The sequence below is a fragment of the Talpa occidentalis genome, unplaced genomic scaffold, assembly GCF_014898055.3.
Source record: "Talpa occidentalis isolate TD23 unplaced genomic scaffold, MPIMG_talOcc4v2.1 talOcc4.8, whole genome shotgun sequence".
NCBI classification, from domain to species: Eukaryota; Metazoa; Chordata; class Mammalia; order Eulipotyphla; family Talpidae; genus Talpa; species Talpa occidentalis.
In genome coordinates this window covers 73,820,661-73,846,121 of record NW_023605194.1, presented here as the reverse complement: position 1 = coordinate 73,846,121, position 25,461 = coordinate 73,820,661, and the positions used below count along the sequence as shown (strand labels likewise).

The 25,461-nt window shown below is 57.0% G+C and overlaps 1 protein-coding gene across 4 annotated transcripts in view; it reads left to right on the top strand.

Moving 5' to 3' along the window:
* Nucleotides 1-22,131, top strand: part of TMCC2 (transmembrane and coiled-coil domain family 2) — a 37,925-nt gene extending 15,794 nt beyond the window's left edge. For 3 of the 4 annotated variants that reach the window (XM_037496319.2, XM_037496321.2, XM_054690211.1), the window contains 3 exons: nt 17,921-18,861; nt 20,002-20,137; nt 20,613-22,131. In XM_037496319.2, the coding sequence (XP_037352216.1) occupies nt 17,921-18,861; nt 20,002-20,137; nt 20,613-20,924 (1,389 nt within the window). In that variant the 3' untranslated portion in view covers nt 20,925-22,131. Of the gene's footprint in view, nt 1-10,069; nt 10,271-17,920; nt 18,862-20,001; nt 20,138-20,612 lie in introns of those variants that run through there. The other variant, XM_037496322.2, reaches the window with a different exon arrangement.
* Nucleotides 22,132-25,461: the final 3,330 nt, after the last annotated feature.

Here is a 25,461-nt window from a genome sequence, read left to right as displayed (position 1 = left end):
GGACAGAGCAGCCCACTATGCAGGAGTAAGAACCTGCAGAGAGAGGTGGTCTCGACAGTGGTGGCACAGACTGCGCCTGGATTGGGGTGTGCATGCCAGCAAGAAACCAGTCCCAGTGGAGTGAGAACAGGGGCGACCGGGGCAGTGGCGGTATGAGTTTGTGTGAGGAAGGGGACCATGAATTTTGGGTTTGGGGACCATGAATTTTGGGTTTGGGGTTGAGGTATTCTGGTTTTTGTTGTTCTTTTAAACATGGGTCTAGGGCCTCTCTGGTGGTTAAGTCTCAGTACTATGAAACTCTCGCCAGCCACTGTGGCATGAGTTCAATGTCCGGCCAATGAGCTGACCCATGTGGCACAGCAGACCTCTCCTGTCTCACCCGCTGCTCCCCTCAGCAGTGTATTTCAGTGGATCTGGCTATTCTGCTCCCCACTCTGTCTCTGGTGAATCCTCTCCCCGCACTGCACCTCTGGTCTACACACCAGCTCTTGTATGTATAAATAAATCTCTTTAAAAAAAAAAAAATGGGGGCCTCCCCGGTGATGCAGCGGTTGAGCGCTGGGTTGCGAAGATGCCCGCGGCCTCTGCAGCGCCTGTTCGATCCCCGACTGCTCCCCGGCTACCGGAGGCGGGTCCCACATGGCGCGCAGACCTCTCCTGCCGCCCGCTACTCCCCTCAGCAGTGTACTTTGGTCCTTCTGCCTGCTCTGCTCCCCGCTCTGGCTCTGGTGAATTCTCTCACCCTCCTGCGCTTCTGACTGTACCCAGTGCATGTATAAACAAACAAAAAACAAACAAACAAGTAAATAAAATAAAATAAAACATGCCTCTATTAAAAAAAAAAAAAAAGGGTCTAATAGGTCCGGAGAAGGGCTCTTGATTTTCTTTTCAAGTGGGGTGAAAAGTCATTGGCAGATTTGTACAGATGAGTGAAGCTTTTTATATAGATCCCCCTGGCTTCTGGGTGGGGAAGAGGCTGTGAGCCGAGTGTGAGCAGGGCCAGGAGGGAGCTGTTGGGAGAGCCAGGGTGGGGGCTGGTGACCTGCAGCCCCATGGAGGTGGGGAGTGTTGAGAAGAGACCAGATTCTGGATTTGCCTCAGCTATCAAGCTACAAAGGTTTCTGTTGGATGTGGGAGCAGGCAGAATGGCCCCAGATTTTTGACCTGGCAGCTGGAAAACAGAAATTGGCATTAACTGGGCTAGGGAAGACGGCCAATGGAACAGACATCTGGGGTGGGGGGCGCTGTGAACTAGGCTAGGGCTGTGGCCTGGACACTCACATCTGAGATGGCCATTTAACACCCACGTGGAGATGCCACAGCAGCACTCAGATGCTGAGTCTGGAGTCCCATGGGAGAGCCACACATTTATTCAGGAGTTGTCAGCGTGTGGATAGTACTTGGGACGCTGGCGATGGGCTGCTTGCCAGCATAGCCCCAGCTGGGGAGAGGACAGTTCTGAGAGGAAGTTCTGGATGCATTGGCTAAAAAGGCAGCGTGGACTCTGAATCTCAACCCAGAGGTCCTTTGGAATGAACATCTTAAATGAGCAAGCACCCAGGCCCAGCTCTATGCAAAATTCAAATCAGAACAGTCCTGTCAAGGAAGGGGCTCTGACACTACAGCTATTTTAGGAAGAGGGAGACGTGAGCCTTCTCTCCTGCTGCCTGAGAGAAGGTCAGTTGACCCCCAGAAACAGGGAAAGCATTGCTGATGTTTGCTAAGTGGGACAAGGGGCCTGGGGGACAGGGGCAGGCACAACGGGTGGAGCCTGTCAGGGCTTCTCCATGTGGCTTGTGTCTGGCCTTCACAGTGCCTCCACGATGTCCAGGGGGCAGGGAGGTTCTCTCCTTGCTGCTGGTAGAAGACTAGACCTGAGACCCTTGGGTGAACTGACTGTGGGGCTGGTTCCCCAGGTTCAGGACCTAATAGAAGAAATGATTGTTCTACGACTGCTTTAGAGCTTGCAGCTTCCCCAAGCCTGTCATACATGTTACCTGTCCACCTTCATAACATCTCTGTGAAGTTGCCAAAGCAGATGTTACCTACAGTTCACAGATGAATAGACTGAGGTCTGGAGCAATCTAGAGGCAACTTGCCCAAGAGCACCCAGCAAGTTGGTGGTAGAGAGAAGACTAGATCCTGTTTCCACCATGTCTGCAAGGCCCAGCTGAGATCTGGAGGCACGGAGCCTGCTAGGGCCCTTTATATGCTGGGCTCATAGGGAGCAGGCTTGCCTCGGCCATTATGGCCGGATACTGGCTTTATCTTTTACCGTTTCTCCTTCAGCTAAACAGTTTTCTGAACTTGGAGCTGTCCCTCCGGGGATGGGTATGGCTTCAGGGATCCTGAGGAGAGGGAGTCCTTCAGTGTCCTATGGAAGGGGGCCTTGTAGCCATCTGGAGCCCTGGGTCAGCTGACTGCCGGCAGGCCCAGACGCCATTGGTTGGTGGAGAAGCTGCCATGGTTCCACCCAAGTCTCAGGGCGTGAATAGAAGGTATTCTTCTCTCTCTAGTAAACACAGCCCCACATGCTCTCAGCAAACTCCCTGGCGATTACTAGCATCTATTTTTAATTCATAAGCCTCCCCCTCTACCCACACCCCTTGCCATTGTTTAAAATTCTCCAGCTGGCTTTCAGACCAGAGTGGTCCTACTGGGGGCTGAGTTGCTGAAACACCCTAACGGTCCTCAGCTGTCATGGAGGTGCCCACCCAGCCTCTGTCCTAGGAAAGGGGGTGACTGGAGGACAGTAGGGGTGCAACAGAGGGCCAGGTGGGCTCACAGCTCTGCCTTGGTGACCACTTGGCCACATCTGTCCCTTCCAGATCCAGTCATCCGTCTTTGAGGCTCTGCTTAAGTGATTTCCCTTTAAAAACAAAAACAGTCGTCACTTCAGTCCCACCATCCTGCTTTCTATTGTTTGTGTGACACTAAACGAGACTCAGATCTCTGTCTCACACCTATAAGTGGGAAATAGCAGCGCTCTGAGGCGTCGGCAGTGAATAGAGATGGGTCTGGTCTGTGCATGGCCTTCACCCTTGGAGACCGGCCCTGAGGCTGGTCAGGAGCTGCTGGCAGCACACACCCGTGTCAGCAGGGACGTGGCCCTGGCTTCTCAGCAGAGCCCCCATCCCCTGGTTCACAGAGCAGCCATTTTTCTCCATAGCTCTTCCCTCTGGCCCTCGCTGCTGCCAGGACTTCAGGGAGTGGATCGGCCCCTGGAGGGGTCAGAGGCTTGTCCTCCCTTTCTCTCATCCCTGCCGTGTCCAGCTTGGTCATTGCTTCCTCATGGCCTTGTTCATGACCCCTCCCTAGGTGTCTACATTCCTCTGGCCCTTTAGGGCTTGTGTGGGTGACCCAGTTGGAGGGTTCCTGGGAAGGGGATAGGGCTGGAGAGCTGACTTTGTGGCCAGCTCTGGCAGGCTGGCCCCTGGCCTAGCCTGGCCGCCCCTTCCCCTCCGTGTCATGTGACTGGTCCTCTTCCAGGACGGGAAGTGGCAGGGAGCCCTGGCTTGGAGGCCAGGCAGGTCCAGAGAGAGGGCCCAGGTGTCCCGGCTGTGTGGGAAGGTGAGGTGAGGGGTGGGGGGAAGGGTGGGGTCACGACTGACACTCCCCGGTGACCTGCGGTGGCATTATCTGCAGCCCCAGATGGTGGCCGCCAGTTCATCACCTAAACCAGAGCTGACTGCACTCCTCCACCAGATTTATCCAACAACAAGATTTCTTCTTCTCTGCCTGGCATAAACAAACACTCCTGTTTACTTGAGGGATGGCAATGAGGGGCCACCCTCAGCCCTAGGTTTTTGCCAAGAAGACGATCTTGGCAGGCGCCAAGGGGCTCTGGTTTATTTATGTCTGGAGCCTGCTGGTTCAGAGGTGGGTGGGGCTGACTCTGCTGAGAGAGGTTTTCAAACATGTCCCCCTCGGTTGCTGGCAGAGACCAGGCAATTCATCGGTGGGGCCTCTGGGTGTGCCTCAACATCTATGCCAGCTTACACGGGAAGCTGAAGGGCCCTGGTTCTAGGAGTCCAGCTGGGTCCCTGGGCCGTCCTCACAAATGCATCCACTTCAGGGCCACATGATGCTCCACATGTCCACAGTCCCTCTGTACATGCGTGGCTCTGTGCCAACCTGAGCTCACTCCCAGCTGCTGGGAAAGACAGCTGGCTTTTCTGCTCCCTTCCCCCACCCTGCTACATCCCCTCCTCTGTCTCTGCCTCTGCCTCTGGGTGGAAAGCTTCCTTAGCCCGGAGGAGAGCCAGAGGCAGCCAGCCTGGGCCTCAGAGAGCTTCCCCAGTCTGTGTTGTTGCTGCCAGCCACTTGGCAGGCCGGGCAGACTGCTCTGTGATTGCTGTCACCCCTGCTTCCTATCCTGTGGTAAGAAGCCCTATCTTCCAGGGGCCTTTGGGTGCCACCCAGCAGTCCCTCTTGTGGTACCTGGTGAGTCAAGAAGTTCTTCCTTTAGTCTGGTTTGAGTTCCTCATGTCCAGGCAAAGTCCCTGGCTTTTAGGGGTCCTGTCCACTGGAGAGGGACCAAAACCCAAGGACACTGCCCCTTCCCAAAAACTGTTTTACTTCCTGAGACCCTGAGCAGCAGTGATCCCAGAGACCCTGAGCGGCAGCTTCCTCTTGACTTTCATGGGGTATAGGCTGTTAGTTGTCACAGCAGCATGCCACCTCTGGGATTAGCCTTTATTCATCTTTCCCCCACTGACATCCATGACTTTATTCCCAGATAGAAAGTACCCAGGGCCTCCCTGGTGGTGCAGGGGTTAAAGTCTCAGCGCTATCAAGCTATGGCTGCTGCACTAGCTACTGCAGGGAGCTGACCCACAAAGGGCAGTAGACCTCTCCTGTCTCGCCCACTAGTCCCCTCAGCAGGATATTTCAGTAAATCTGCCCGTTCTGCCCTCACTCTGTCTCTGGTGAGCTTCTCACCCCCCACACCTCTGGCCTAGACCCCAGTTCTTCTATGTATAAATAAATAAAAATTAATCCTTTTTTCCTTTTTTTTAGATTTATTTATTTTGCATAGAAGAGCTGGTGTATAGGTCAGAGGTGTAGGAGGGTGAGAGGATTCACCAGAGACAGAGTGGGGAGCAGAACAGGCAGATCTGTGCCATGTGGGTCAGCTCCCTGGCCGGGGATCAAACCTGTGCTACAGTGGCTGGCAATAGCCTGACAGTGCTGAGACTTTAACCCCTGCGCCACCAGGGTGGCCCCTAAAAATAAATCTTTAAAAAAAATACCCAGTGCTCCCTAGATTAACTCTGGTTTCTGGGAGCACAGAATCCCTCAGGTGCCGGGGGTAAAGTTAGGTCACTTTCAGGTTACCTAACCAAGACCAAGGTGGTTCATCTTTAACCCTCTGGTCTCTCAGTTCAGGCCAGGCCCTTGTGGGAGACCCTGTGACTCTACAGCGCCCCCCGGGGCCGAGATGATGCTGGTCCAGACACTGATGGGAGACACCAGCCGGGCCCCGTCCTCCCTCTGGACCAGCAGGCTCAGCCTGGACCTCAACATGCCCCTGAGCTGCCAAGAGGAAGCAGGGCTCGCACTTCGGGGCCAGCCCCCATGCCAGAGCCCATAACAGTCAGCAGCAGGTGCTGTCGGGCTCCAGGGGTGAGAAGTGGTGCTGGTGATATGGGCTGGGAACATGGACCCAACAGGTCTCCACAGACACTGGGCACATTCCTCCCTGGATCCACCACATCCCTGAGATGCGAAACGTGACCCTGGTCCCTGCTGGTGCCAGATGAGGCAATGGAAACACGGTGCCATTAACCTGATCCCAGCCCCTGGCTCTTCTTGCTTTTCATAGGCCAAGCTTGGGCTTCAGTTATACCCCATGGGGCAGAGGGCTTGAAACAGAAGCTGCGAGGAAAGCACATACCCTGTTGCATTCCTTCTGGACTCCAGGGAACCAAGGGCTCCCCTGAGCTGCAGCGGGGCTGAAGGCACTGAGCAAAATTTCTGGGAACTGTGGCCTTCTCTGCCCTCCTTCTATCTCCAGTGGCAGGCACTGGGGCATAGCAAGCAGCTGGTCTGACTGTTTTGGGCCGCCTGGCCCTGCTCCTCATACCCTCCAGGGCTGCAATCACCTCTGCTGCTTTTTTTTTTTTTTTTTTAAGATGTATTTATGCATATGAGAGCTGGGGTACAGGCCAGAGATGCGGGGGGTTGGGGGGTGAGAAGATTCACCAGAGACAGAGGGGGGGAACAGAACAGGCAGACTGACTTAAATACACTGCTGAGGGGAGTAGCGGGCGAGACAGGAGAGGTCTGCTTCGCCATGTGGGTTTCTCTCTGGCCAGCCAGGGATCGAACTCATGCTACAGAGGCTGCGGACTGCTGCATAGTGCGGTACTTAACCCCTTGCGCCACCACAGAGGCCCAACTCTGCTTCTTTTTGTCCTCTTTAACCTTCCTCAAGTCTGGATTTAGGGAGATCTCATTGCATTCTTTTCTACCGCTCCAGATACCCCACCACTGAGACCCCGGAGCTAGGCTGGAATCCACAGCTCCTGAATAATTCAGCAGGCTCAGCAAAAGCTCAGTCAGATCCAAGGTGATACTCTCACCAGGAGGCCTCCCTTGGGTGCTGGAAAGGCGAGCCTGCCCTGGAGAGACAGCGCCTGTAACATTAACTTCCTTATATAAGGTTTCTTCACTGCCAAGGAGACAGCATCAGGTGTACCCCCTACCCCTCAGGGCCTGGACATTCGGTCTTGTCTCTGGTCCTGGCATCAGGGCCAGTGGAATCGCACTGTAGTTTGCACTTGCACTTGAAGTTCTCATTTAATCGCATCAGGTCAGCAGGGTGCCCAGAGCCTGTTTCCATCCTCTGCTCTTAGAAAGGGATCATTCTGAATTATTCTTGGCAAATAGGGTGGAGCAAAGGACTCTGGTTCCTAAAAATTGCCCAAAAGGAGATGCTTCTTCCTTGCTGGGTCACCTTCTCCCCAGTCCGCTCCAGTGTTTCCCCAGGGCTGCGGTGAGAGCCATGAAACTAAGAGTGACCTAAGGGAGGGGTTCGCACCACTGCCCAGCATCTGCCTGGTGCCGGAGCCCCAGCAGGTCTCCCTAAAGAGGACTGTCTGGGGGAGATCCCCAGGCTGGCAGGTGGAAGCAATGGCCTCCCCCCTCCCGGAAGCCCCAGGGAGGTGGCGCGCTGACGTATGTCCAGCAGCTTCCTCTGTCTTCCTCCCTGCCCGTGGCCTTGACTCTCCATGAGCCCCTGGGAAACGTGCCCGTCTTGGCTGTGCTGGTTCACCCTAATGAATAAGCATCTTCCTTCTGCTTTTCCTGGGGAAAGCAGGGCTCTTTGGCAGGGTCTTAAAGTGAGAGAGGAGGATCTCTGAATGCTGACCGCTTCCCAATACCCCCTTTCTGAGAGGTGAGCTGCAGCCTTTCATGGACAAACCTGAACTGGGAGATTTTCACAGCACATTCAGAGCCTGAGAATTTTAAGGCCTCACCTTGTATCTAAGCACTAAATTTAGCTGCTTCTCAGCATCAGTCTTTGCTGCTAAAGCCTTTGACTTCTCAGGTTTCCCACTGTTCAGAGTGTGTGTGTGGTTTGTGCTTTTTTTTTCCCTCCAAGAGAAAGAAAATTAAGTGGGAAGATTAAAAGAAGGTGGTGAGTGGGTGGGACTTAAGACTAATAGCAAGGGCCAGGAAGCAGGAAAAATATTTAATATTTGAAGAATATTAAAGAAGGGACCTGACGTGAAAATTAAGCTTAGAGAAAGACAAATCTAAATTTGAAGAAGAAGCCAGTGAGGGCCGAGGCCAGCTGGATGAGCAGAGGGGAGGGCCTGGGCGTCCTGCCAGCGCCCCCTTCCAGGGTGATGGGAGTCCATCTGTCACCCCTGAACCTGGGCACTTGCAGCTCCACCGCCTGAGCCTGCAAGTGATGGGGGCCCTGCCTTGCTGAGGTGGCCACAGAGGAGCCAGAGACCACCAGGGCTTTTCAGGAAGAACTCGCAGTATTGTTTTCTTTTTTTTTTTGTTTTAAGATTGATTTATTTATTTACACAAGAACCGGGGTACAGGCCAGATGTGCAGGAGGGTGAGAGGATTCACCAGAGACAGAGTGGGGAACAGAACAGGCAGACTGACAAAATACACTGTGGAGGGGAGAAGCGGGCACAACAGGAGAGGTCTGCTGCGCCATGTGGGACCCTCACTGGTCAGCTGGGATCGAACCAGTGCTGCAGAGGCTGCGGACAGCTTCACAGCGCTGTGCTCAACTGCCTGTGCCACCAGGGGAGGCCCGGTGGTGCTTTCTTGCTGCAAAACCATAGATGCTTGTGAGCATGTCTGTTCAGAGCCCACAGTTTTGGTGCCCAGGCAGTTCTCCCCACCATGGTGCCCAGGCAGGTCCGCCCACCATGCTCCCAAAGTTGTTTCATCTGGTAGCTCCTTGTTGTCTTTTTCTGTCTAAGGCCTGACCTCCCAGGTACTAGTGTGACCTGGGGTTAGGATGTGTGAGAGTATGTACTCACGTAATGAGGGAGCCTGAGGACCAGTCATCTACTGATGTGTAACAAAACTTCCATGTCAGGCATTTCCACTCATGTTCCAGTTTTATCATTACAACAGCCCCAGGAGATAAAGATTGTATGTTCATTTTGCAGCTAGGAAACCGACATATGGCCAAGGGAGAGTTCCCAGGGCTCAGCTCGCACACCCTCTCCTGCATCCCCTGATGCCTCTGGCCTCACCCCGAGTCTTCCTTCTCCAGCTGCTGCTTCCCCCCATGCAGTTGTAAAGAAGTGTGTCTAGGACCTGTCCAAGCCACAGAGCTGGCAGGTGATCCCTGAGTCCAGGTGTCTCCTGTGCCCCGGAAAGGGTCAGCCAGGGCCCAGGGCCCAGTCCTCGCACCCACTCCCCAGGGCAGGGTGGACACTGGACTGAGACTCCCACCTCAGATCCTGCTCCCCACACCCCAAGCAGGAGCTCTGTGTCCTTGCAAGTTTAGGAACATTCTCACATGTAGAGATGAGAACAGACCCAGAGGAAACAGCATCGCTCCTGCTGGCTTGCCTGGCAGACATCCGCGGCCTGTTTGTTCCTTTTCTCTTAGCAGACTTTCAGCCCACCCCTGAGCTCCCCCCCCACCCCCTTTCCCTGCTGTCCAGTCATTGCACTGATGGGTCCTTGTGCCTGGAGTGGGATGGAGCTGCCCTGGGGGGTTGTAAAGGCCTGTGTCAGGGTGACTTGGCAGAGGCCACTTGGCAGGAGCCCCCTCCTGCTGCTGCTGCCGCCTCTGCTGCCACTGCTGCTGCTGCTGCTGCTACTGCTGCTTTTAATCCAGTGCTTTCTGAGCCTTTGGGACCCCAGGCAGCTTGCAGAGTAAGACCCCTGCAGAAAGCCCCAGACCTCAGTTTACTCAGCCCCTTCCTGCTGCCACTGCCCTCTTAAATGAATCTTAGCTTCATTCATGGGACCTGGAGAGGCGGGCAGGGGTGAGGTGTCTGGAGCGTGAGAAGACCACGCATCCTCCATCTGTTGCTTCCCAAGATGAACCTGCAGTGGCTGAACTGTCTTCCTTTGCAGCTAAATGAGAGCGATCACCCAGTCATTCTGAGATGTAAATACTGAGGGAGGGTTGGCTACGCTTGGGATGGGCTCAGATGTGCTTCAGATCCGACCTGCCTTCCGAGGGCCAGGAAAGCCTGGAACCTCTTGACACATAGCCGTTGTGCAGAAAAATGGATGCCACATTGCTGACAGACTGGGGGCTGCTGGAAGGGTACCCTGACCCCACGTGTCCTTGACCACATCCATCAAAGCTGGCCCCAGATATTGGGACCTGTGTAACGTGCTTTTCTAGGCTCCCATCCTCAAACCCCAAGTCATCAGCCTCCACAAATGTTTGTGAAGTCCCACAGCTGGGGACTGGGGACTCCTGCTCTTGGTGTTTTTGATTGCAGGCCCTGGCATGGGCACCAAAGATAGTGCTGTGCCTTTCTTATCTCTCTGTAGCGTCTTGAACTTGGGACCGCCCCCCTCAGCGTGAGTCATGATGACCCTCAGTATTTAAACCCTGTGGGGTCCAGAATCGCCTTCACTTTGCCTTCCAAGGCTGGGGATTCTACCCTGGGAGATTGCCCTTACAGAGACCCCACTGGCCCTGCCACTGCTTGCCACCCTGCCATTGCTCAGTGTACCCCTCAACGTAGACCTCGGGCCCCCTCTGCTGGCCACGCGCAGGATTCCCGCTGAGGCTGTCATGATGAAGTCCAAGGGAGAGGAGACTGCTGTGAGTTTGCCATCCACGTTTTGTCTGGGGTGATTTTGCCTGGACAGTGCAGGGGGATGAGGGGAGAGGAGCTGGGGGTGTCCTGAGTGGAGAGTGGACTTCTAGGGAGGGGCTCAGAGCAAAGGGAGTCCCTAGCGAGGCTGACTGCTCTCCGAGCCCTCTGGTGGTTACTGGAGTAGGAGGGATGCCTTGGGTGTGATGGCACCTTAAGCCAGCGGGCAGTGTAGCAGGGAGAGAGGCAGAGGTCTCCAGGCTGGGCTGCCTGTGTTATGCTCTGCCATGGAGCCCCCTGCAGCTTTGGGGAGCTTTGGAGATCGCCTTTGCCTGGAAGTATGAAGAGAAGGCCCACTTTCATTCTGAGGCTGAAGACGAGGCTCCACGGATGGGCTTCTGATGGGAGAGATGGCTCTGGGCATGCACTGTGGAGGGGAGGAGTCAAGTGTCTCTCTGGTGGGGGGGGCAGTATAGCCATGCACAGCTCTGAGAGCTCCCCAGCGCCCCATCTCCTACGCTGGAGCTGCTGCCTGCCGTGTCTGGGTGTCCCCATGCATACTGAACTCACAGTGGCAATAGCTGCATTTGGGGATGGCCAGGAAGGGGGCTTCATCAGAGCTTGTTGATCCCCGTGGAGATAGGAAGGAGCAGCCCATGGCCCGGGGGAGGGGAAATCTCCAGAGCAATACAAGCCTAATCCCCGGCTGGGCTTCAAACTGGAGATGGCGGCCGCAGAGCCTGAGGCTTGGGCACACCTGCACGCAGGCCCCAGCTCTCATTGGCAAGCCCAGGGCTCCCCCAGGACTGTGACCTCGGGGCCCTGGCACAGCCTGCAGATAGCTGGGGCCCCTGAAGCCCTGGAACCCCGTTGCCAGCATGGCTTGGGGAAATGGTACCCACACAGGTGAGGTCTCTGTTGGGGGCAAAGAGATTTCTGGGGAAATCTTGGTGGATGGGAGAAGGGAAGAGGAGTGAACACCAGGCCCCAGGCCCAGGCAGATGAGCACCGAAAGGGCCCTGAGGGTGGGTAAAGAGCCTTGGCGGGGAGGGGGGAGGGCCCAGGGTGGGGGTATAGGGGGCATGCTTAATCCCCGGCATAGATGCCTCTGGAAGCCTGTAGCCCAGTGTCACTCCACTTGGGACCAGAGGAGTGAAACTCTGTGGAGGAGTGTTCCAGGCTATGTCTCCTCTGATGAGGGAGAAATGAATGGTGCTAGGGAGAGGGGAGTCTGAAGGTGCAGTGAGCACTGACTCCAGGAGCACTGTGGGAAGTCCCAGAAAGAGCCCCATGGTAGGTGCTTGTAGCTGTTGGACAAAATGGAGGATGGACAATGGAGGAGACCCTAGGGTGAGAGGGAAGCTTGGGGACCTCTAGGGGCCTGAGAGTGTGAGGAGAGTACAGGACAAAGGACATTGTTCTCAGCACGGCAAGGAATGAGATGACAGGAAAGGTGTGGATTTGGCCAGAACCAAGGGGTAGACCTAATGGGAAGGGAAGGCTGTGGACTAGAGGAGAGGAGTGCTGGGCCTTGGGAGGTGCGGGGCCTCGGGGTGCCAGGGCAGGAGGAGGCAGGGGGAGGGGTGCTGCAGCAGGGGCTGGCAGAGGCCCCAACTGGTGTCTGCTCCCTGCAGTCTGAAATATCTTTTCTTTTTTTTAAAGATTTATTTATTTATGCATACAAGAGCAGGGGTACAGGCCAGAGGTGTGGGGGGTGAGAGACTCCACCAGAGACAGAGTGGAGAGCAGAAAAGGCAGATGTACCAAAACACACTGCTGAGGGGAGCAGCGGGCAAGATAGGAGAGGTCCGCTGCGCCATCTGGGTAGCTCCCTGGCCTGGGGATTGAACCCGTGCTGTAGTGGCTATGGACGGCTTCATATTGCTGAGACTTAACTCCTTGCACCACCAGGGAGGCCCTCTGAAATATCTTTAAGCCCCAAGGGCATGGCAGGCCACAGGGGAAGGGGCATTGCAGGGAGAGCCAGCTCCCAAGGGCAGCTGCCCCTTGAATCCCCTGGGTGTTGACTGGGGCCTCCCTGCAGCACTTGAGCCCCCCTCCTGACCCTGGTAAACAGACCCGGGGTACCCCATTACATATTAATCATTGCTTCCCTACCTGCTGGAGAAAAGCAGCTTAGGCTCCCAGGCACAAAGAGGGGGGTGCCCCACCTTGGAGCACTTGGCTCCAGAGGGTTCATTTGGAGGCAGGGAGCCCCTGCAGGCAGCTGTGAGAGTTGGAATGACTTTTCCAGTCTGCTCTGGCAGGGACTCCAGGTTGGTGTGGCTGATGTCAGATTCCCCACTCCCAGCTTCACCCACAGGTCAAATGCATCTGTGGGTGGGATTTGGAAGGACTTTAGTCAGCCATGGATTTCCTTTCCCATCCTGGTCAGCCTCACCTCCCTTTCCCTCTAGGAACTTGTGCAAAAGGGCACCTGTGAGCAAGCATTCGGCCCCAGGAAAGGCCCTCACTTGGTCAAGAGGCCAGAGGGAGCAGCTTTTCTACTGAGTCACCCGGTCCCCAATGGCGGGCACCTGCCGGGACATGGCTGCCTGCACCCAAAGGGACAGGCACAGTAGCCTGGAAATCCCTTTTCTCTCCTGCTTTTGTTCTGAGCGACCTCAGTGTTGGCTCTCAACACCTGAACACTTGTGGGGCAGGAGCCCCGTCCGAGCCACCTGCTCTGCGACGGGCACAGGTGCACTCTGTAGCTCTGTGGAGGAGCCTCTGGAGGAGGGAGCACAGGTGGGGAGGCCCAAGTCTCCTGGGAGCCACTGTGGCACACACAGACCTTGCCAGTGGCGGCTGCTGACGGCCCACCTTGAGGTGGCATGTGGGCCCACCTTGAGGTGGCATGTGGACCCACAACACTCGCATCACAGCTTACTCGGCCACTGCCCTTCTCTTCCCGGAAGCCTGGCCCCCCATCCTGGTGCCCGCTGTATGCCCCCGCCTGGCGCCCAGGCCCAGGCTGGTGCTGCAAAGGGGCAGCGGGCCTAGCCAGGAGGAGAGCTCAGCCCTGAGAAGGTGGGTGCTGGGGAGGGCTTCAGGAGCCAGGGCTGGGGAGCCTGAACCAGGCCCAGTGCCTAATTCAGCTCAGTCTGAGTGGTTGTGAGGGCCAGGGAGGAGTCTGCAGTGCTGAGAGGACAAATGGTGGGGGCTTCCACCCCAATGTGGGCCTCCTGGAGCAGGGGCACATACAGGAGTGTGAGCACCGCTGAGACCTCAGTCTCGGTTAGCCCTGGCCACTGGGTACTGCTTTGCTCCAGACTACCTGGAGCAGGGAATCTCCTGTACCCCCCAGTTTCCCTGGGCTGGATGAGGGTGATGAGAGAAGCGAGGCTCCCCCCACAGCTCTCCCTTTCGAGCTTGCCTCGCCTGGGCTCAGTGTCTGAAGTTTTCAGCCTCTGTGGACAGGAGAGTGGGGTGGCCAGACAGTCTCAGCTGTGTGGCTGGCAGCTGGCTGTGGACACAGGGTTTGGGGGCACGGCCCTGTGAGGCTCTGTGGCAGCTTTGTGAGAAGAACAGAGGGGCATGTGTAGCGGCCCTCACCATGCTGGGGGCTGGGGGGCTAGCCTGCTAGTGACAGGGAAGGTGTGGATTTGGCCAGAACCAAGGGGTAGACCTAATGGGAAGGGAAGGCTGTGGACTAGAGGAGAGGAGTGCTGGGCCTTGGGGGGTGCAGGGCCTTGGGGGCCAGGGCAGGAGGAGGCAGGGGGGAGGGGGATCTGTGTGGCTCATCTTTTTAGTCCCCAGCCGCAGGACAGTGGGTGGGTGTGAGGGAGGAAGAGCTTCTGCTCTGTTGAAAATGAGACTGTGAGGGCCTCCCCTGGTGGCGCAGCAGTTGAGCGCTGGGCTGCAAAGCTACCCGCTGCCTCTGCAGCACCGGTTCGATCCCCAGCCACTGGCAAGGGTCCCACATGGCGCGCAGACCTCTCCTGCCTCGCCCACTGCTCCCCTCAGCAGTGTATTTCATCGATCTGCCTGTTCTGTTCCCCACTCTGGCTCTGGTGAATTTTTTTTTTTAAAGATTTATTTATTTATACAAGCACTGGGTACAGTCAGAAGTGCAGGAGGGTGAGAGAATTCACCAGAGTCAGAGCGGAGAGCAGAGCAGGCAGAAGGACCGAAGTACATTGCTGAGGGGAGCAGCGGGCGGCAGGAGAGGTCTGCGTGCCATGTGGGACCCTCACCTGGTGGCCGGGGATCGAACTGGTGCTGTAGAGGCTGCGGGCAACTTCACAACCGCTGCACCACCAGGGAGGCCCAAGGCTCTGGTGAATTCTCTCATCCTCCCGTGCTTCTGACTATAGCCATTTACTTATAAATAAATAAATAAATCTTTAAAGAAAAGAAAATGAGACTGTGAGGTGCAGGGCCCAGATGCCCTCCCACGGGCCACTGGAACAGGATGCTGGCTGGAGCTGCAGCCCAGGCCAGCGGGTTAGAGGACCTGGCCTTGCACAGCTGACTTTGCCACCATCACCTCTGTCTAGTTCCGGAACGTTTTCATTGCCCCCAAAGGAAACCCATGCCATTAAGCCACTCCTCCTTCTCTTCTCCCAGTCCCCAACAACCACTAATCATTCTCTCTATGTGGCTGTAATATTCTGGATGTTTCTTGTGAGTGAGGCCCTTCACGGGTGGCCCTTTGTGTCATCCATGGAGCATGTATCAGTGTCCGGTTCCTGTACGGCCAAGTGGTCCTCCCCTGGGTGGACACAACCATTTTCCTGGTGCACGGCGGGCATCTGCCTCATGCCAGTCCCTTGCTGCTGTGGACAGCGCTGTCTGTGTTTCCAGGCATTTGTCTGAACACCCATTGTCACGGCTTTTGGGTTTGTACCTTGGAGTGGAATTGACAGATCACGTGGTAAATCTGCTTTTTGGAGGAACCCCTAGACTGCTCTCCAGATGGCTCTATTTTTCTTTCTCACTAGCAAGGTACCAGGGTCGATCCCTTCCCATCCTTGGTGACCCCAATGTCTTCCTTTTTTCAACTGCAGCCTCCCTAGTGGCTTTGGACCAGCTGCTGTCTGCCCTGAGACTGGGTCTCCTTTCAGAATTACTCCCCTTCTCCAGATAAGGAAACTGAGTCAGGGGAAGTTTAAAAACAAAAGCAGCAAAGAGCAAAGTGAGAATTTGGAGGCAAGTGCTGCTTTCAAGCCGGCTATGTCTCACCAGCTGTGTGCCCGTGGAAATGCCACTGGGTCCCCAACGCCGCGCCCTGCCCTTTGCCCCTCGGACCCTGTGGCCTGTCTCTATCTTGTTGCTACTCTTTTTCTTTTGGCAAATCTCTTTCTCATCTCTCACACCTTCTCTCCCTCTTACCAGCTTTCTCATCTTTCTCTTCTCATGCTTTCACTTTCCTTCTTCATATCTCAGCCTGTTTGCCTGCCACCTCCTGGGCTCTGTCCCTTTGTCACCCCATGTCTCTCCACTCTTGAAAGGGCTCTGCAGCTGTGCATGTGGGGGTGTCCCTGGGGCGCGCTGCCTCCTCCTGACAGGAAGAACACGGTGGGGTGTTCTGTGAAAGAGAGGCAGAAGCAGACATTGAACCTTGGTGGAGGCAAGAAGGAGCTGTGGCTGCCATGAGACCCCTGGGCCTGGGAAGAGGGGCTCCCAGCCCCCATGGTGGGCCTACTCATGGGGATTTCACAGCCAGCGCCAACTGCTTTTCCATTTGCAAGCTACGCAGGTGTCAGGTCGAGGGAGGAAAGACAGCAAACAGGTTGCCAGAGCAGAGCCCGGACAGCGGAGAACTGGCTGTTTCATGCATGTCCTGGTCCATCAGCCCTTCATTCACTCCTCCCACACATCTCCAGGTGTGAGGCGGGCGCTGTCCTCTGCATGGAGATGCACAATTGGAGATGCACAGTGGCATCTAAGTCCAGACAGCACTTAGTAAGTGCCTTCTGTGTGCATTGAGCCAGGACATCATCTTGTACGACCCTCACAAAAGAACTGTGGGGACATATGATGACCCACATTTGCAGGTGGGGACACCAAAGATCTGGGAATTTGAGTGATGGCCCATTTGCCGTCCCTGCAGGGAATGGTGTGGGAGGAGGGGTTCCTTGCAGGATGGGGTTTTGAGGGAGATTTCAGAATTGGCTCCTCTTGTATATGAGGTCAGACATTTAGAGGAGCAGGGTGCTGAAGGTCTGAGCACTAGGTGGGAGGGTGAGGGGGCCCCTAAGGAAACCCAAAGCAAATGTAAAGTGAAAGTCAACTTTGGGAGAGATCAGGAAGGGGCTGGCACTGTCCCCAGCACCCTCGGTGAAGCTGTGACCTGAAAAGTCCCCAGAGGAAGCCCATGGAGGAGCCACCCTCCCTGGCTCCGGAGCTGGCGGGGCTATTGTTTTCAATAGTGTTTTCCAATCACTTTGTACAGAAACAGAGCCCAGTGACTTCTGCCTGTTATTGGCACGTGCCGCTTCCCGTTCTGGTGTTTGTGACTCGGCCACTTTCTTTGTGTTTAACCTCTTCCCCTACACATACCTCACCCGCCCTGCTCGCCCCCCCCCCCCATAGAAAGAGCAAAGACCTGACCCGGGCTGACTCGGGGTGTGCTGTGTGTAAAAATACATGGGGTTGAGCCATTTCCTGCTACTTCCGTTGTTGCATGATGATAAGACACTGGGGACTCGCTGTGGACAGAGCCGTCTTCCCAGGCCCAGGGGCACGGCCCACGGTGCTCTAGACCTGCCACTGCCATCTGACCCCACAGCTCCCTTCTTGCCTGTCGCCCGCCCGTAACCTTTCCTTCCCTGCTCACCCTCCCCTCCCCCTTCCTAGTCTCTGGGCTCCTTTCTTTGTGTCACCCTGATGTGCTCGGAAGCCACCCTGCCTGCCAGCAAGGAAAAGGGACTGTCACCGCCTTCCTGCGCATTCACCCCCTTTCAAGCTGGGTGGCTGGGGCCCCAGATTGGTCCCTGCCTCTCTTGGCTGGTTGCTGCTGGGACCTGAGGCTTTGGGGACCTGGCCAGAGGGGTGGGTGCTCATGTGTGTGACCTCCTCTGTTCTGGGAGACGGGAGGGGCCGGAGCTCCCACTCTGATGAAGCGGAAGAGGCTGCTGACAACTCCAGGGAAGGTAATGCGGAGGCTGGGGTGGGGGTGCATCAGCAGAGGCGGAGTGACCCACAGAACTGTATAAGGGAAGTGGGCTAGGAGGATGGAGAGGCTCCTGGTGGGGGTGGTGCAGGCTCCATCAGCTCTGAGGGAGAGGCTGCCCAAGTGGCTGAGCTCAGAGGCCTCTCCCTGGGGAAGTCTCTGGGAAGCCTCAGACCTGCTTGGTCTGTGTGATGGAGCAATGAGCGTGCTGGGCTGGAGGTTCTGTCTGTCTGTAGTTGTGTCCCTGAGCCCCTCCTGGAGCTCTCAGTCCTACCCAGGCTGCTTTTGGGGTGTTACAGGGCTGGGAAGCCAGGAAGAGTGAGGGCCCTTTCTAAATGGCAGTGGCCAGGGAACTCTCTTGTGGTTACTCTTTTCTGCTCTTTCCATGAAGTTTCTTACTCATCCCATTCTTACTGGCACCCATTTTCCAGGCCAGTAAACCAAGTCCAGAGGTGCCCAGAGGCACACAAGAGGGTCCCTCCAAGCCCCCTCCCTCAGTTTCTTGGGGTACTCACGCGTCTTCCCCTTGCCTCTACCCCAGGTTGACAAGGGAGACCTCGTGGCCCTGAACCTCTCCGGCAGCTCTGGCCATGGTGACTCCGATGGCCCGGTCAGCCTGGATGTGCCGGAGGGTGCCCCGGACCCCCAGCGGACCAAGGCTGCCATCGACCACCTGCACCAGAAGATCCTGAAGATCACGGAGCAGATCAAGATCGAGCAGGAGGCGCGGGACGACAACGTGGCGGAGTACCTGAAGCTGGCCAACAATGCGGACAAGCAGCAGGTGTCGCGCATCAAGCAGGTGTTTGAGAAGAAGAACCAGAAGTCGGCCCAGACCATTGCCCAGCTGCACAAGAAGCTGGAGCACTACCGCCGGCGGCTGAAGGAGATAGAGCAGAATGGGCCCTCGCGGCAGCCCAAGGACGTGCTGCGGGACATGCAGCAGGGACTGAAGGACGTGGGCGCCAACGTCCGGGCCGGCATCAGTGGCTTCGGGGGCGGCGTGGTGGAGGGCGTCAAGGGCAGCCTCTCGGGCCTCTCGCAGGCCACCCACACCGCCGTGGTATCCAAGCCTCGTGAGTTCGCCAGCCTCATCCGCAACAAGTTTGGCAGCGCCGACAACATCGCCCACCTGAAGGACCCGCTGGAGGATGGGCCCCCTGAGGAGGCAGCCCGGGCGCTGAGCGGCAGCGCCACACTCGTGTCCAGCCCCAAGTACGGCAGTGACGATGAGTGTTCCAGTGCCAGCGCCAGCTCAGCTGGGGCCGGCAGCAACTCCGGGGCAGGGCCTGCTGGGGCACTGGGGAGCCCCAAGTCGAACACACTGTATGGGGCCTCTGGAAACCTGGACACTCTGCTGGAGGAGCTGCGGGAGATCAAGGAGGGCCAGTCCCACCTGGAGGACTCGATGGAGGACCTGAAGGCGCAGCTGCAGCGGGACTACACCTACATGACCCAGTGCCTGCAAGAAGAGCGCTACAGGTGCGTGCCCCCGCCCGCCCCGAGGCTGGACAGCCACTGGTGTTGGCCCAGGTGCCCTGTTTCGGGCTCCGGCTTGTAGAGGCAGAAAAAAGAATGTCTGGAAGGGCCCTGAGCTGGCGGAGGCTGGGAAGGGGTCCGGGCTGCTGGCGGAGGCCGGGAAGGGGTCTGGGCTACTTCGTGCAACTCCCAGGGCAGCCAGGAGCGATGATTATAGGACCCATGGAAAGAAAGTCCTGCTCCTCTCAGGGGCTTTGAGTTTTCCTGTTTGATGACTGTGTGATCAGTCTGAAGGGGAAACTGAGGCAGGGACCAGATGTTGTCCTCATCCAGAGAGGCACTGGTTGAGAGCACTGACCTTGCATCTGGATTACCTGGGTTCAGATCCCAGCTACCTGAGCAAAATGCTAGAGCCCCACACCTATCTCCTCGCCTGGGGAGTGGGCACAGTGAGAAGGCCTGCCTCCTCAGCTGGAGGAGATGCCGAGTCCAGGCCTGTGAGGTCAGGATGCAAACACTGGCACCCAGGCCCTGGAACACCCCCACGGCACCCAAGACTGCTGGGTCTGGGGCCTCTGGTCCCGCATGCCCTCCCCGCCGCCCCACTGCTCAGTGCCCCTCAAGTAGCCTTTGCCACCTGTTCCTTAGGATTCTTGGGGATCTTGCCTTAGCACGTTTTCTTCATATATATGAAGGTTTGGGAAGTTGAGGGGTAACTGGGTCTGAGGCTGAACCACCCCACCCAGTTGTCACCTTGGCACCTTTCATGCCCTCAGAGCCGGGCCAGCTCCGGGGATGGCACTGGGCTGGGGCCTTGGCGCCAGGCAGCAGCCAGTCTGCTCTGGCTCCTCCCTCACGAATGTGTGGTCTTAGGCACATTCCTCAGTCCCCCCATGCCTATCATCTGTAAGATGGAGTGACGCTGGTGATCCCCTCCGGGTTGAGAGACTCCCTGAGGGAGCATGGCACGGTGCCTGCCCATAGAACGCTCTGTAAATAGTAGCTTTCGCTGTTGTCGCTGTTAAAATTGGAACAGGGCTGAAGGCGTGGGGAGGGTTGACTCACTGTGGAACATGAATGAAATGGATTCCGGGAGAAGGGAGACTGGGGATCTGGCTCAGTAACACCTCCTTACTCTGCCAGGTACGAGCGGCTGGAGGAGCAGCTCAACGACCTGACCGAGCTCCACCAGAACGAGATGACCAACCTGAAGCAGGAACTGGCCAGCATGGAGGAGAAGGTGGCCTACCAGTCCTATGAGAGGGCCCGGGACATCCAGGTAGAGCGGGGCCCGACCCCGGGGAGGCAGAAAGAGGGGGTCTTGGTCTTGCAAGGTGGGGGCTTTGGGCCCAGGCTGTTCACTGGCCAAGGCTGCTGGGAAATGGGTGAAGATGCAGGTGGGGTGGGGTAGAGAAGAGGCTAGGCTGAGGCAGGCATGCTGGCGGGAGTCACCTGGCCCCACCTCATTGATGGCAGCCTTGCCGATGAATTGGCATTTTGAACTTGGCATTTGGAGACTCTCAGCTGCCTCCAGCAGAAGCCAGGATGAGGCTGGCTCCTCCCTTCCCATGTGAACCAGCCTCCTCCCCAACAACCATAGACAAAAGGCCCTGCCCCCTGCCTCAGCCCATCCGCCCTCCCCTGCTCCCCTGCCTGGCATCTGGAGGGCACACTGCGTGGTCACCTCTTCAATGGGGAGGTGGGGCTCCACCCGGGGTCCTGCCCACCTAAGCCTCCCTTCCCCACCCCTGTAGGAGGCTGTGGAGTCCTGCCTGACTCGGGTCACCAAGTTGGAGCTGCAGCAGCAGCAGCAACAGGTGGTGCAGCTGGAGGGCGTGGAGAATGCCAACGCTAGGGCACTGCTGGGCAAGTTCATCAACGTGATCCTGGCACTCATGGCCGTGCTGCTGGTGTTCGTGTCCACCATTGCCAACTTCATCACGCCCCTCATGAAGACCCGCCTGCGCATCACCAGCACCGCCCTCCTGGTCCTTGTCCTCTTCCTCCTCTGGAAGCACTGGGACTCCCTCACCTACCTCCTGGAGCATGTGCTGCTGCCCAGCTGAGTGGCCAGCTCCCCCCTTCCCCGTGCTCACCAGGCCCCCGGCTGGCCAGGCTTCTCCCAAGCCCCTCAGACTTCTTCATGTGTCCAGTTTGGCCTCCTGCCCAGTGTCTGTCCAGCAGCGCCTGCCCCTTCTCTGTTCTTCCTTCTGTCAGATGCCGTCTCCCTGTTGGCCTGCAGGGAGCCTTGGAGGTGGCCCCGCTGGAGACTGTAGGGACACCTGTGAGCACATGGAGCAGAGGAGGACCCGGAGATGGACTGTTCTGATAATTTGCTGTTGCACGAGGACTTCTTCCCGCTGACTCTAGCTGCGAGGGTCAGCATGGCCAGTGGGCGTGGGAGCAGGAGAGAGCCATGCCTCAGCCCACCAGGGAAGAGCCGCCCTGGAGGCGACTCTGGTTCCCTCCTGGACATGGTCAGGGTGAAGGCAAGAGTGAGGGCAGAGACTGAGGGCCCCAGACAGTGCAGGGAAAAGAGGGGAATGGTCCCCCAGTCCCTAGGTATCTTCCAGGCCAGAGCTAGCCTCTTCCCACCAGAGCTGTCCGAAGCTGGGTTCTGGGCCAGGACCTCCTGGGATCTGAAGGATGCAGGCCCGGGGGTCAGGAGGCTGTGGCTTTGGACTTGCATTTCCCCCTTTTATTTTTTCCGCCTGTCACTGAATCTGCTACTTTCAGGGAAACAGGCCCCAGGGGCCCTGAGCCTCAACCTAAGTCCTTAGGCCTCTGGGAGCACGTTGGGTTCTATTTATTTATTTATTTATTTGTTCTTTCGTACCTGACCCCATATCTTCCCTGCCCAGCTCCAGAGAGCTGTAGCCCTTCCTCTTTCTGAAGCCAGGGCTTCTTGGCTGTGGGGCACTTCCGTACCAGTTAGCCTCTGCATAATCCAGACTGGGAGGGTGGGGCCCAGCTGCCCAACCCATCCCGCAGAGCAGCCCAGCCAGAGTGGGAGGAGCAAAGCCTCTCTTTTCTACGTCTCTTGATTTTGTACATGTGCGTTTGTGTGAGGAGGCTGTTTGTTGCTTTATTCTTTAAGGCTCTGGGGTGTTGTGTATGGTTTCTCTTAACATCCCAGCCTTCCCACCGGCACTACCCGAAGAGAAGGGATTTCTCCAGAAAGGAGAGAGAGGTCCGCTCCTTAGAGCAGGGGAGGGCAGTGCCTGCCAGCTGTTGTGGAACTTCCCGAGAAATAAATATTCTCTAAATTTTCAAATCATCCTTTCTAGTGTTTGGTTGGTTAATTTGTCTCCATGGAAACTGAGTTTCTCCCCATACTCCGCATTCTGGGAAACACAGTCTGGGCCTTACTTGGCCTAAGGTCTTCTGCAGGATTTGACATTGAAGAAGGCATCATCCCCACTTCCCATCCTGCTCTGGGCATCTACAGCAGTTATGGCTCTAGGCCAGAGGGCGGTGAAGTGATGCCCGCTCCATCCAGCCCTTTAAGAGCACTTTCCAGGAAAAGGGTATTTGGGAGAGTTCATAGCTTCTAGAGAGAAGCTACCAGAGGCTCAGATGACAGCGGTCATGTCTAGATTTGGCCACAAGAGGGCAGCAGCCTCCTTACCAACCCTTTCAGGATTCAATCACAAAGGGTGACTTAGAAATTCTCTTTCCATCAGAGCACAGGTCACCTGCTGGCCAGGGGCTGGGTGGCCTTGGGCACAAAGGCAAGGAGCCACCCCAGAGCCCTGGCACAAAATCAGTGCATCTATGGCCTCTCTGGGCCTCAGTTCTCACACCTGTAATACAAAACAGATGCGGTAACTGCTCATTTCCAAGGTCTCAGACGTTCCGGTTCCGTGGTTCTGTGGGTCTGAGATGTCAAGGGTGAGAGGTCTGCTGGGCTGCCTCAGTCTGGAGGAGGTGGCGGAGTCAGGTATCTGCCCTGTGGGATCAGACCAGGCGAGGCTGGTGTCTGGAGGAGGCAGCCATGAGAGCTCAGCTTCACCGCCTGTAAGCGTGTGGGCATTTCACTGGGTGACCTTCTGGGGCCTTCGGGTCTCTCTCTCTCTCTCTCTCTCTCACACACACACACACACACACACACACACACCCCTCCCTTGGGGGCCAGAGCCTACATTCCTGCACACCAGGTGGGGGGTGACTGCTTCAGGCTGCAGACATTTCCCGCATTCCTCCCCAAGGTCAGGTGCCTTCCCTGCCTGGCTCTTAAATGTCACAGCTAACCACAGTCCACACGGAAGGGGGGAGGGCAGGGTGGGAGGACCTGGGCGTTCTCAGCTGATCCTGAGGTTGCAAGCAAACAACCTGGAAAGGGGAAAGATGAGCCCTGCCAAATCCAAGAAAGGACAGCACTGGCCCTGCCTGTGAGGGCAGACGTCCAGCAAAACCCTGTCCCCTTCCAGCAAGGCCTGCCCCACTGTGCTGGGTCCTGGGTCCAGTTGGGTTCAATTCTTCTGATGGTCAATGGCACTTCCTTGTTTGTGTCTGAGCCTCTTCCCTCTGTAAAAAGGGGGTGAATTGCCCCACTTTGGACTTCCTCCCTCTTCCACCAAGATTCATGAAGTGAGACACAGCCAGGGTAGTCTCCTCTGCGGGGGCCATCTTGAGGCTGCAGGGCTGACAGGCAGGTCTCCCCAGAGCCTCTGTCCTGAGGACCCAGCTGATGGTTCTTCTGCCTGGACTCAGGGTTTGACGGCTGCGGCAGCACTTGGCGGGCAGGCAGCTGGCCTGAGAGAAGTAGGCACGTGCCCAAGCATGCTGGCACATCCAGCCCTGAAGCGGGGGGGCCCCCAGGCTGCAGCAGGTACAGCTGGACAAATGTGGAGGACTCAGGCTGCACTCCCCAGCCCCCACTCCAGGTTCCATGGGGGAGGGAAGGGGATGGGGAGAGGCCTAGGCAGGAGGGGAGAGCTGCGGCAGGGCACCTGTAGGGACTTTGGGTGGGGGTGGGGGTCACTTCCCTTTAGTGGTGGCTCCTTAAGTGAAGTCTAGACCCCAATATTAAGAGCCTGGGTTTTGGATTGCCAGCCCTGGGCTCAAACCTTTTTCCCTCAGACAAGGTTCTGGTTGCCCTCAGACCAGTCTCCTCACTGCCCAGTAGGAGGGGAAACAATGCAGGTTGGAGTGCAGAACATCCTGCACCCCAAAATCTCAATGCAGGGTCTAGAGTGTAAGAAGGGCTCACCCAAGGCGGGTACACCTGCTCCTCATTCCTCAGCCCAGGGGGAGGTCAAGGGCAGGAGGCCTGCTCTTGGCACAACTGGGAGAAAGTTGCCAGGCTGTGGTGACTGCAGCAGTCTAGGCCCAATCGAGGCCTCCAGGGCTCCTCTTTCCCCGGTTCAGTCCAGAGGCCTCACCCTTAAGCCTCACAGACAAAGTGGTCCTGCCCCAAAGTGCTGTGGCTCCAGAGAGGCCTGGGTGAGCCTGGCTAAGCTGAGTCCCAGCCACTTGCTGGCTCTGAGGTCCTGGGCCCTGTCCCCTTATTGGAAACGTGATAATGATGCCTGTGCTCCCCTAGTGCTAGGGTGCCCCTGAGGCCCAGAGGACACATGGGGTGTGGGTGCCTGCCCCATGCCACCCCCAGGGCTTCCCCTGGGGGACATGCCATGCAGGCCCCAGGGAGGCCCTGGCCTGCTTAAGGGCAGAGCTGAAGACAGGGCCGGCATAACCTCCAGAGGGAAGAGGGAGGAAGCATGGCCTCCACCAGGCATGCTGGGAAGGCTGGGACTTGCCCTGGCACATCCGAGGTGCTGGCAGGACCTGAATCACCCAACCAGTCAGAGGACACCCAGGCGGGTGCTGCATCATTGCCTCCCACCCCCTGGCCAGCCCAGTGGAGCTCCCTCTGCTCCTGGGTGCCAGGCCCTCCCGAGGCAGTACAGATGAGGGAGTAAGGCCCATCAGTAATGGACAGGCCACCTCTGCTGGGGCCCTGTCTCCAGGCAGCCACCCACCAAGCTGGCTCTGGTTCCTAAAGCACCCAGGGGAGACTCCGGGGACTCTAGTTTCCTGCACCTTGCTGCTGTCAGCGCCCCCAGCCCAAAGATTTTCTTGGGTTGACTTACTCTGGTTGCTCTTGCTGCTGTGTCAGCTCATTGGAGACTAACCACTTTAGAAAGATCTAGGTCTCTGGTTGATTTGGGGGCTCTGTTCCCTGATCTCCTATCAGAGGGCTGGGTTCTCAGCTCTATCCTCCTGGGCCCTCAGTTCTAGGTAAGAAACGACCCACTGTTCCCTGGAGTTTGGTGCCCTGGATCTTTCTCTAGTCAAGGTCTAGCTTGGAGTAGCCAGACCCAGGCTCAAACCTCAAACATCATTCCCAAGCACCCAGAATTGAGGAAGAGATGATTTTCCATGAAATTAGGCATTAAATTAACTTATGTAAGAGGCGAGTCGCCCATACTGACCCTTGCGTCTCAGATTGGCTGCCTCTGCTCACCCAGACGGGCCGACCCCCAATGGCAGGAACTCCAGAGATGGCAATGTGGCTGCCGACTGCCCTCAGCAGAGGGGGACTTCCTGGGAGCTGGCAGCGTTGCTGGGTGGGTGTCCCCCAAACCATCAGGTACAATTAAA